Source organism: Lampetra fluviatilis, chromosome 3 (assembly GCF_964198595.1).
Source record: "Lampetra fluviatilis chromosome 3, kcLamFluv1.1, whole genome shotgun sequence".
Lineage (NCBI taxonomy): Eukaryota > Metazoa > Chordata > Hyperoartia > Petromyzontiformes > Petromyzontidae > Lampetra > Lampetra fluviatilis.
In genome coordinates, this window is record NC_136277.1 from 2,303,543 (window position 1) to 2,316,100 (window position 12,558).

The 12,558-nt window shown below is 52.2% G+C and overlaps 1 protein-coding gene across 1 annotated transcript; it reads right to left on the reverse strand.

The window, feature by feature from the left end:
- Positions 1-2,662: 2,662 nt before the first annotated feature.
- Positions 2,663-11,642, reverse strand: LOC144948801 (protein shisa-like-2B). The gene is made up of 4 exons (XM_078878454.1): positions 11,416-11,642; positions 4,368-4,589; positions 4,127-4,263; positions 2,663-3,077 (listed from the first exon to the last, which is right to left on the reverse strand). The coding sequence occupies exons 2-4, from the start codon at positions 4,562-4,564 to the stop codon at positions 2,758-2,760; spliced, it is 654 nt and encodes a 217-aa protein (XP_078734580.1). The 5' UTR covers positions 4,565-4,589; positions 11,416-11,642; the 3' UTR covers positions 2,663-2,757.
- Positions 11,643-12,558: the final 916 nt, after the last annotated feature.

Below are 12,558 nucleotides of genomic sequence, written 5' to 3' on the forward strand. Positions count from 1 at the left end.
CGTACTGTACAATGCTATGTTTTCTATACTTTTCGGATAAGTGTGACTTTTAAGCTGATAGCCATTGTTGGTTGTTTTATACACACAAATGTATAACATGGGGTGGAGCGGTGGTGTAGCGGTGAGCACACTGCGCTATGAACCTGGAAACCTAAGTTCGATTCCAAACTTCGGCTAACATCAGTAGCGGGTGATATCTGAACCGATCTTTGCCTTCTGTCACCTTCACCAATCTGTACCGACCAGCGAGGTAAAGTATGACAAAATAACCCCCAAGACTGGCATGGCGTTTGAAAGGCCTTAATCTAGCACTGGACTATTCTTTCTTCATTCAGCCATGTTGTTGTATCCTGTCCTTTACATTGGAATCTCCAACACAGCCTGAGCTGTAAATAGGCAAAAATTGCCTGCTAAAGATACATTTAAGCAGGAAAACATTGATACGTTGTAACTTCCTAAATGGCAGAGTGGTGTCACTTGCAACTGACACGTCTCAGCCTTATTCAGACCACAAACTGAATGCGGGGCCATTTTGTCGTCAAAGAAACACAATCGCAAACAGTTGAGAATTGGTGGTCCAAAAGACAACGTAGCCACTCATTCACTTCTGAGCTAGTGGTCTAGACAAGGCTGAGAGTTAGAATGCGATGCTGCACACCTCCACGTGTCGTTCACGCCATTTCCCCTTATTCTCGTCATTTAGAGATTTGAACTAAAAGGCTTGCATGTGACTTGGTTTTGGAATCAAACTTTGACAGTGTTTGGGTTTGAGACGTGTTACCTTTAAGTATTTAAGACCGCAAATACGTGTTTGTTTTTTGTTTTTATTAATCTTTGCAGTTTTTTTTATACAACTGCAAATGTTACTCGTTAAAAATATAACTTTTCAAATAAGCACATACAATAAAAAGTGAAGTTTCACGTTTAGCGTTGGACGTATTGCTGTACACGGTGCGCGGGTGCCGCTCTGCTGCAGAGGTTTGCGGTTCTATTGCAGTCGCCGCCCTGGTTAATAATGCAGTTGTGTATTCACCGTGATGGTACCACGCGCCGTCTGCTTCACCCACAGTAGACGTTAAAGATCCCGTTGTGTCACTCGCAGGAGGAGGCCACCATGTGCCAGCGTTATGGTCCACATTTAACAAATTAAAAATTGCACCGCAAATTACTCAATTGGGATCACACATACAACAGCAACATCGCCCCTCCTACTGTGAAAACTGGACGGGACCCTCCTGAAACAGAGTCTTGAGACTCACCAAGGCTTTCCTGGGTAAACACGCGGAATCCCGACAATGACATTGAAAGCTGCTGTCCACTTCACCACCTCTCTCAATGCTATAGCGGCCTGGAGTAGATCTTCATCATCATCCCTCTCTGTTTAATTCTCGTCACCACGACCATCTACCTGGCTTTAGGTTTCCTGTTGTTACACTGTTGACATTTGTCTCATTGTTGTTGTCGGGGCTTTATGGAGATGATGTTCACGAGAGATTCTGACGATTCGGATCGTGATCATCCAGAGCTCTTTCTCAAGGCGATTGTAATGAGGACGATGGTGATTAACTCAGGCACTCGAGTTTTTAAACGAGATAAACAATTGTATTACAGACATTCAATTCGCACCAACAATGACAACCACAACAATCATAATAATTTAACAGCAACGACTTAATTTCACCCTCCAAAGAAATAATTCCCTCAAACATTCCAAGCCGGCATGACCCTCTTGCCAAAGAGTCTTGAGACTCACTTTAGCCTCATGCGGCAGGGTGGCTGCGCAGTGGTGACTCTGGAGCCTCACGGCAACAAGAGCCTGGGTTCGATTCCCGAATCGGGTCACTTTCTCTGTTGAGTTTCTCTGTTCTCCCCCTGTTCTGCGTGGGTTTCGTCCGGGATCTCCGATTTCCTCCTCCTATAGCAAAACCCCCACACACAGTGGAACTACTATTGGCCACGGTTTCCTCCTCCCATAGCTAAATCCGCCCCCCCACACACACACAGTAGAACTACTATTGGCCAAAGCAACATCCCAATGCTGAAAATGTATCGTACTGTCCGAATTATACGACGCTCCCGAAAGTAAGACGCACCCCACATCTGCAACCAGTGTCGGTGCCAATGCAGTTTTACAGATCTGTACTCGCATACAAACACACACACACCGGATTATAATACACACGTAAAAAATAGTCATACGAATATAATGCACTGCCCAAACTTTGCCATCAAAAAAACAGGGAGAGCAAGCACGCCTCTTAGAATACAACCCGGAGACAAGGCTCAATACCCATGGCGCGTGTCACCGTCTCAGATCGCCTGGTGGCAGCGTGAGACGTGGTAAGGGGCGATTTTGGTGGCCAAAGTTAAATCGTTGGAGAGACACGACTGTAAGCAGAGCAGTACGTGTGTGTGTGTACCCAGGGCAGATACTGAAGGGTGCCCGGGATCAAAGCGGCCGAGAGCCGCGTGGTGGAGAGGTTTGGTGGAGCCGAGCTCCACAATGGGAAGCGACAGAGCGAAGGGCCTCAAAGGAGAGAGTTTTCACTCCGTGCGCTCTGCCACGGACCCGCCGTGACGTGCGGATCAGAACGTGGACACTGACGATGGCCGTGTAACGCAAACTGAACAGTGCGCACGGCCACGTGGAATGACACTGAGATAGAGCGAGCGGGACGCGTGCGAGTGAGGATCATCGATGGAGTAAGTGTCGCGTTGTCGACGTGAGGGTGTTTGATGGGTTAATGCTTGTTGGGGTTACGGTAAATGCTGTTGAATGTTGGCGTTGGGGTTGTTGGTGTTGTTAGTGTTAGTGATATTCGGGTTCTGAATATTGCTGGGGTTATGATTAGGGTTGGGGTTAGTGTAAGGGATGTTGCTGATGGGGTTCGGGTGGATGTTGGGGTTCGTGTTGTTAGGGCTCGTGTTATTGTTGTTGGCGTTGTTGTTGCTGGGGGGCTTGCATCGGGTGACCCCGATTGGGGGGCCCCTGGGCTGATTGCGAGTGCTGCGCATGAACAGCGGAGATCCCAGCGGGCCGTGGGGGGCCGGGTTGATGCTGCCCCCCTCGCGGGTTCCTGCACGCAATCAGCATCCTCATCAGAATCGTCATCAACATCGTCGGCATCAACATCGTCAGCATCAACATCAGCAGCATCCTTTTCATCATCACAGTGAGTATATACTTGTGTAGTGACAACGCTGGATGTCAACAGCCTGTGGGTGCAGTACCGGCCTTAGAGGGGCCCGGTGTGCGCTGAATGATAGCGCTGGATGGCACCAGGCTGTGAGTGCAGTGCTGACCCTACAGGACAGGATATGGGTGCCGACCGAAGGATGGGGTCGTGTGAGGCCATGACACTCTGGTTGACCCGGGAGGACACGTGACCAGTTAAGTTGACAGAGGGGCCCCAAGAGGGGGCTAGGGGGTGTCACGTGACTGGGACCCAGATCCTTCCCGAGGATTCTGGAAGGTGGGCGTGGCCAAGGGCGGAGCCGGTCACGCCACAGAGAATATAAGCCGGGTCCCGAGAGGGACCAGGGTTGGTGTTCATGCGACTTAGTTGAGCCCATTACACTCGTATATGTGGGTGTGTGTTTGTGGGGAGCGGTAGTGCAGAGTTTAGCGCGTTGCACTATGAACCCGGTGACACGAGGTTGATTACCGCTCACGGCCAACACCAGTTCACGATTATCAGAACCGGCCCTGGGCCTCCCCTAGGTCGACTTAGCCCGAAATGAGTTCATAGTGCGGTGTGTAAATATCGTCACTAGGGATACAAAGGCGGGCCACCCATCCCCTCGTGTGCTTCCCGGCCTTCATAGGTGCTCGCTATCAGCGCTTGCCACAACAGTCTGTTGAGGCTACACAGGGGAACTTTGTCTTGGAGGTGGATGAGTTGAGTGGGTGCGTGAGTGTATAGGTGAGTAGAAAGTGTGTGAGCTTTTTGGTGAGCGTGTCGGTCAGGGAATAGGTGAGCGTATTAGCGAGCGAGTGAGCAGAGTGGACGATTGCTTGGTGAGCGCGTTGTGGGTGAGCGCGTTGTGGGTGAGCGCGTTGTGGGTGAGCGCGTTGTGGGTGAGCGCGTTGTGGGTGAGCGCGTTGCGATTGAGGTTAGCGGCTCACCAGCCTCGAGTGCCAGGCCGTTGCGCAGCGCCGCCTTGGGCTTTGTGCAGTGGAAGAGGAAGCAGAGGGCGCAGACGCTCACCACGAACGCCATGAGGGTGAGCGCCACCACGCTCAGCGCGAGCAGCAGGCCGATGCTGCGGGAGGCGCCACAGCAGAGACACTCACGACCCGCTTGTCACCCTTCACCACCTCTGATGTGACCAAGTCACCACCCACTCACCCTTGCCACCGTCCTCACCTGAGCGCGCGCATGTAGGTGTAGTCGTACTCGTAGTAGCTGATCGGGTCACCACAGCAGTACTTTAAGTCCGCGAACCCGCAGCAGTGCACGTGGCCCGGCTCATCCCCTTCGCGGGGACACATGAAGGGGTCCACGGGGAGACCCCGGGCGCTCACGTACCCCCCACACAGCTCCCCTCGCCCGCACTCCCCCATCACCGCCTCCTGCGTGCAACCAGGTCTGGAACGTGGCGGTGGTGGTGGAGGTGGTAGCGGTGGCAGAGGGAGAATTGAATGGTTATGGTGGTGGTTGGAAGAGTGTGGGAGGCTGCTGGTGGTTCTGGAGGTGGTATCGAGTGGTGATGGTTGGTGGTCGTGATACAAATGGTGGTTATGTGTAGATCAGCAACGCACGTGAATCTAGAAAACCCACAGCAACCGCGTCGACTACTGCGAAACACGTTGTCAGAACCCTCCTGCCAAGGAGTCTCGTGGGAAAACGAGCGAACTCAGCATAACAACAACCACCAGCCTAACTACACTAGTTACCACGTGACTGGTGTAGTTACCCAGGTGGTGACCACCAGGCTACTACACTAGTTACCACGTGACTGGTGTAGTTACCCAGGTGGTGACCACCAGCCTAACTACACTAGTTATCACGTGACTGGTGTAGTTACCCAGGTGGTGACCACCAGCCTAACTACACTAGTTACCACGTGACTGGTGTAGTTACCCAGGTGGTGACCACCAGGCTACTACACTAGTTACCACGTGACTGGTGTAGTTACCCAGGTGGTGACCACCAGGCTAACTACACTAGTTACCACGTGACTGATGTAGTTACCAAGGTGGTGACCACCAGGCTAACTACACTAGTTACCACGTGACTGGTGTAGTTAGCCAGGTGGTGACCACCAGGCTACTACACTAGTTACCACGTGACTGGTGTAGTTACCCAGGTGGTGACCACCAGGCTACTACACTAGTTACCACGTGACTGGTGTAGTTAGCCAGGTGGTGACCACCAGGCTACTACACTAGTTACCACGTGACTGGTGTAGTTACCCAGATGGTGACCACCAGGCTAACTACACTAGTTACCACGTGACTGGTGTAGTTAGCCAGATGGTGACCACCAGGCTAACTACACTAGTTACCACGTGACTGGTGTAGTTACCCAGGTGGTGACCACCAGGCTAACGCCACTGGTTACAACGTAACTGCTACTACGGACCGGGACCAACAGCTTGAGTCCAGGTCCACGTGTTGGAGACTCGTTGAACGGAGAACGTAGACGAAGGTTTCTTCCAGGATGAACAACCACCCTGGTCCCTCTTGGGACCCGGCTGATATTTATAGATTTGAAGCTTTCGTGACTGCAAGGATTCATACTCTTAGTTTATTATTATTTTATTTTAATTTTATTATTTAATTTTTATTAATTTTTATTTCAGTTTTTTACCTACGTGACTTTACCGAAAAAACTAAGAGTATGAATCCTTGCAGTTACGAAAGCGTCAAATCTAGAATTAATACCCTCTACGGGGAGGAATTTCACCTATCTTCCTCAAGAGATGCCGCGATAACAAGGTAATACCCATCGCTTTCACACTAATAACTTGCATCTTTGAATCCCTGCCTCACTTGATACAGCAAATCTGGCTGTGACGGTCCCACCTGATGACGGAGACTTGTGTTGCCTCCGAAACGTCGTGATTTTTATTATTTTATTTTTATTAATTTTAATTTCATTTTTTACCTACGTGACTTTACCGAAAAAACTAAGAGTATGAACCCGGTGATATTCTCTGCGGCGTGGCCGGCTCCGCCCTTGGCCATGCCCACCTTCCAGAATCCTCGGTAAGAATCTCGGTCCCAACCACGTGACCACCCCTAGCCCCCCACTTGGGGCCCCTTTGTAGACTTAACTGGTCACGTGTCCTCCCGGGTCAACCAGAGTGCCATGGCCTCGAGTAACCTCGTCCCTCGGCGACACCCACACACCCTGTCCTGTAGGGGCTGGCACTGCACGCCAAGCGTGGTGCCATCTCGCGCTGTCATTCAGCGCTCACCGGGCCCCTCTCGGGCCGGTACTGCACCCACACTGTGACTCGAGTTGTATGAAAGTTTTTGTTTAAGTTGCTGTCACCGCTGTGCTCACGCACCACGGACCTCCCGTTTCGAATAGCCGGGAAACTGGCTGGACGGGATGGTCCGTGCGACAAATCAGGTGACCTGGCACCAGACACACCTGGGTGCTCGGAGCCTGAGAACAATAGGGTGAGATGGAGTGGGCGGAGCCAGAGAACAATAGAATGGGAGGGGAATAAGAGAGGGGGTAAAGGTAACACAATGGCAGAGTTGTAGTTGAGACGATGGCAGCAGCGAACCTGAGGAACCAACTCGAATGGATGCAGGCGGGACTCGGGCCGTCATGGCTCAGCTGCAGGCCGCGGAGTTTATGAAGAAGACCCGGGTTGGACACCCGTACAATGGGCGCTGCTTCGGAACCCGGTGAGTTCGGAATTGATTTGTGGGGAGGTGAGCGCGAGTCGGTAATCGAAGAAGTTACTCGACTTGTAACCCGAACAACAGCACGGCGAGCGATCGTGAATCGTTTTCAACACTTGTCTCATCATCATCATCATCATTTTCCACCACACTCAATCCACTGCTGGATGAAGGCCTCCCCCCCAACGCGGCCGCCACCGCTCTGCACACCCCGCGCCGATCCCATCATCGCTCCGTCTCCACGCGGGACGTGCTCACAGTACGCGTTGCGTTCCTCGGCTGCCGCTCCGCTATTCGTCTCGACCGTCACTGTCCCTCGTGACCACGACGCGTCCTGCTTGTCCACGCAAGCGCTCTCTCGTTCCCCGTCACCTGTGTGGATGACGGTGTCTCTGAGACCTTGAATCCGTGAGCTTCCCATCGTGACTTCACTCACAAATATAGTTCGCCTGCGTGCGTGTATGTGTGTCTGTGTGCCTGCGTGTTTGTGTGTCTGCGTGCCTGTGTGTCTGCGTGTTTGTGTGTCTGCGTGCCTGTGTGTCTGTGTGTGTGTGTCTCTGTGTGTGTGTCTGTGTGTGTGTCTCTGTGTCTGCGTGTGTGTGTCTGTGTGTCTGTGTGTCTGTGTGTGCGTGTCTGCGTGTCTGTGTGTTTGTGTCGCTGCGTGAATGTGTGTCTGCGTGTCTGTGTGTCTGCGTGTGTGTGTGCGTGTCTGTGTGTGTCTGCGTGTGTCTGTGTGTCTGCGTGTGTCTGTCTGTGTGTTTGCGTGTGTGTGTGTGTGTCTGTGTTTCTGCGTGTGTGTGTCTGTGTGTCTGTGTGCCTGTGTGTCTGTGTGTCTGTGTGTCTGCGCTACGAACCCTGCGACCCGAGTTGTATTCCTTCTCACGGCCAATACCAATGAAGATTATCTGAGCTGGTCCTGGGCCTCCCCTAGGTCGACTTGGCCTCAAATAACGCCTCTGTGTGATGTGTAAACATCGGCACGAGGGAGACAAAGGCGGCCAGGCGTGGTGATGGCCACCCACCCCTCGTGCGCTGTGCCGGCCTTCAAAGTTGTTCGCTCATAGTGCTTGCCCCAACAGTCTGTGAAGGCTATACGGGGAATCTTTGTCTTTCGATTGCTGACTCGGGGTAACATCCATGGCGAGCGATATGGGAACCGTCCTTGGCGCCCGTCCTCTTAAGGAAACCCGCAATGATCAGCGTGGTGAAGTATGGTCGAACAACTCCCATGACTATAACGGGATTGGAGAGGCTTTCATTCGGCAGAGCTATCATTTATTATCTTTTTCAAAGACACAATAGCAGTTTTGTACGCTTATTTTAAGGCGGGAACGGAGGCTCGCAGCGAAAACCGCAAGGATTTGATTCCCGTTTCGGGCGCCTTTTTGCGTGCGTGCGTGCTTCCTCAACACAGTTCTGCATGGGGTTTCTCCGGCTTTTCTGGTACCCTCCCATAAGCCACACAATGCAACTGCTGTTGGCCAAACATCCTCACACTGCTGAAGCACTACCAGCAATTGACTCAATTGGGATCACAGAGTAGCAGCAGCAGCAAGAACATCGCCCCCCCCCTCCCTGTGAGAACTTGGCAGGAGCCTCCCGAATAAAGAGTTGAGACTCGGTGCGTCTCTCCTGGGTGAACGGGCAGAGTTAGAATAACAACAACCATAACAACAACAACAACCATAACAAAAACAACAAAAATACATTTCGATTTAAAGCTTTCGTGACTGCAGGGATTCATCTTCTTGGTTCTTTCGGTAAAGTCACGTAGAAGGGAAATAATAAAATAATAAAAATAAAACATAAGAAAATACAATTCTCACGACGTTTCGGCCACAACGCAAGCAGCCGTCCTCAGGTGAAGAACAGGTCTGAAGAACAGGTCAGACCTGTTCTTCACCTGAGGACGGCTGCTTGCGTTGTGGCCGAAACGTCGTGAGAATTGTATTTTCTTATGTTTTATTTTTATTATTTTATTATTTCCCTTCTACGTGACTTTACCGAAAGAACCAAGAAGAACAACAATACTAGTAGCGATGGCGATGGAGCGACTCATAATTGCACTGGGAGAGAGTGATATGGGAACAACGTGGATGAGAGAACGGCACCCTCGTTAGAGACATCGTCATGCACAGCGGTGAGCCGTGAGCACGCGGGGTGCGCAGAGCGGCGGTGGTCGGCAGGAGGCCTTCATCCAGCAGTGGATTGAGCACGGCCGATGATGATGAGGCAAGTGTTGAAAACGATTCACGATCGTTCTGATTAATTCGCCATTCTGTTGTTAGGGTTACAAGTCGAGTAACTTCTTAGATTAATGATTCGCGTTGTCCTGGAAACGCGCAGCTTTCAGATGTCATGGCAACACATAACTTTGAGTTGGCATGGCAACACATAACTGTGTGGCCACGTGGTTGTGCGTCTCATTCATTAGCAGTCGAGGTAGCTGTGTACTGTCGTGCCGCTACAGTCCTGTAGACTGTAGCGGTATCGCGCAGCGCCAGGGTCGACAGCGAAAATAACAAGAAGAGACTTCTTCTTGTTATCGAATTCGATACAAAACTCAACACTTGAAGAGGCGCAATGCGATGTGAAGACGAGACGGCGGCAGTCCTTGATTGGACAACGTCCCGGAGCGGTCCTTCAATTCCCAACTCGACACGAAGGCAGCAAAATCACGCCAACAGACGATGCAATTCCTTCCCACACCCTTCTCTCCACACCATGTACAATGTAAATGTGTACGCATCCCATCAGCCAAACGGCCTCCCTCCTGGAAGCGCATGATCTCAGGAGCGTTGGTTCAGCACAAGCAAACTCTGGACCGGTTCCGATATTCAGTGTCTCATCAGGATGTCTGTCGTGAATACACAGAGCGCACACGAGCCCATGGCAGGTTCTCCATCGCATCGTCTCCCACTGTGACCTAGGATCTGTCCACTGCTGGATGAAGGCCTTTCCAATCCGTGTATATGCCGTTGTAATCAAAGACATACACGCACACGTAGATACACAAACACACACGCACCTTGGGTATACTGTACTTGCACGCAGACCGTGGGGGAAAGCGCTGCTTGCGAGCGCTTATTACTGAGGGGGTGGTTTTGGTAGAAGCACGCCCGGCCGCCCTGATCTTCCTCGTGGTGATGTCTACACATGGCACCAGGGACTCATTTCGAGGCTGAGTCGAGCATCGTGGAGGCCCAGATAACCGTGAGCGGGAATCGAACTCAAGTCAACGGGTTCAGAGCTTAGCGCCCTAACCGCTACTCTACCGCCCTCCCCATTTACAAAGACACATTGACACACACACACGTACACACACGCGTATTCACACACGTGCTCACACATACGCGTACTCACACACACACGCGTACTCGCACACACTCGTACTCACACACACACACGTACTCACACGCACACACGCGTATTCACCTACACACACACACGTATTCACACACTCGTACTCACACACTCGTACTCATACACGCACGTGCACTCACACACGTACTCACACACACACTCACGTACTCACACACACACACGTACTCACTCACACACACGTACTCACTCACACACGCGTACACACACACACGTGTACTCACACACACACGCGTACTCACTCACACACACGTACACACACACACGCGTACTCACACATGCACGTGTACTCACACACGCACGCGTACTCACACAGACACGTACTCACTCACACACACACACACGTACACACGCACGTGTACTCACACACGTACTCACACACACACTCACGTACTCACACACACACACGTACTCACTCACACACACGTACTCACTCACACACGCGTACACACACACACGTGTACTCACACACACACGCGTACTCACTCACACACACGTACACACACACACGCGTACTCACACATGCACGTGTACTCACACACGCACGCGTACTCACACAGACACGTACTCACTCACACACACACACACGTACACACGCACGTGTACTCACACACGCACGCGTACTCACACACACACCCATACTCACACACACGCGTACTCACTCACACACACGTACACACACACACGCGTACTCACACATGCACGTGTACTCACACACGCACGCGTACTCACACAGACACGTACTCACTCACACACACACGTACACACGCACGTGTACTCACACACGCACGCGTACTCACACACACACGCGTACTCACACACACACCCATACTCACACACACGCGTACTCACTCACACACACGTACACACACACGCGTACTCACACATGCACGTGTACGCACACACGCACGCGTACTCACACAGACACGTACTCACTCACACACACACACACACACACGTACACACACACGCGTACTCACACACACACGCGTACTCACACACACACGTACTCACACACACGCACACACACGTACACACGCACGTGTACTCACACACACACACGCACACACACGCGTACTCACACACACATGTACTCACACACACACGTGCACTCACACACACACACGCGTACTCACACACACGCACACACACGCACACACACGTGTACTCACGAGACGCGCTCCGCGAGGGTGACGATTGCACTCTCCGTGTGGCGACTTGAGCCGCGCTCCCGGGGAACCCGCAGCAGCCGCAGTAGCAGCCGCAGCGATCGTAGTGGAGGAGGAGGAGGTGGAGGGGCTCGAACTTGGCTGAGTGAACTCTGGGGTCGCGATGCGTCCTCTCGTCTCACGCTCCAGCCTCTCCAGCCCTCTCTTTCCCTCCCCTCTCTCCCGTAGAGTTCCTCTCCTCCTCCTCCTCCTCGCATTCTCTTATTCGCCCTCCCACTCCCGCCAGCTCCCTCCCTCCTTCTAATCTCTCAGGGTCTCTCTCACCACCCCACCTTATCCCTCCCCCCCCACGCTCTCCCCCTACAGCCCCTTGTCTCCTCTTGTTTCCCATCTCTCACCTTCATCGATGCACCTGCTGCCTGCTCCTCCTCCCCGTGCCCCCCTCTCTCGCTGCCTCGTGAACTCCCCCTTCCCCCTCGCTCCATATTTTTCCCGTGATCCCATCTCCACTCCACCCTTGCATATACCTCTCTTAGCATTTCGCTTAAACATCTGCACTTCCCCCTCTACGTTCTGCCATCCCACGTATTCCCATGTTTTTCGCGCAAGTGTATTGCTGTTTAAACATCAAATAATGCATTGTGTCCCATCGATGTAGGTTCGTGCACCGTTTTCTCCAGCAACGCATTTTTTGCTCTGATTGATATTTAGTTTTCCTTGCTCTAATTTACATAATGGGGGTTTCTGCTTTTCGATTTCGAGTCTGTTTAATCACGACTGGGTCGACGTGAGTCTTAGCATCTCTCCGTGATTATTTGGGTCTCTGTGAGACTCTACGGGACGCTGTGTGAGTCTATATGACCCCCGTGTAATCGCTTCGGCTGGGCGTCTGAACCCGGATTGACACACAGGACGTCAGCGGGGTGACGGTTTCTGAGTGGGCCACTCGGCCACCACACACATGCACGTGTGAGTGTGTGAGTGTGGGCAAAAACAACATCAACAACAGTCGCCTTTCGCTACGAAGTGTCGGCGATGTCACCACGTCGCTTGTTCCAGGCCAGCTGCACCAGCTGAGTGTGTAACCACACACACACATCCAGCCTGCTCGGTCGGTCTGTAAAGGGTTATTCAATATCCAGTGCC

What these genes read in the sequence shown, in the direction of transcription:
- LOC144948801 (XM_078878454.1), bottom strand. Translation starts at nt 4,564, where the DNA reads ATGGGGGAGTGCGGGCGAGGGGAGCTGTGTGGGGGGTACGTGAGCGCC. An exon ending in ACCTACATGCGCGCGCTCAG is followed by an intron (nt 4,264 to 4,367) that starts GTGAGGACGGTG and finishes CGCCTCCCGCAG; the next exon opens with CATCGGCCTGCTGCTCGCGC. An exon ending in CGGCCTGGCACTCGAGGCTG is followed by an intron (nt 3,078 to 4,126) that starts GTGAGCCGCTAA and finishes GATTGCGTGCAG; the next exon opens with GAACCCGCGAGGGGGGCAGC.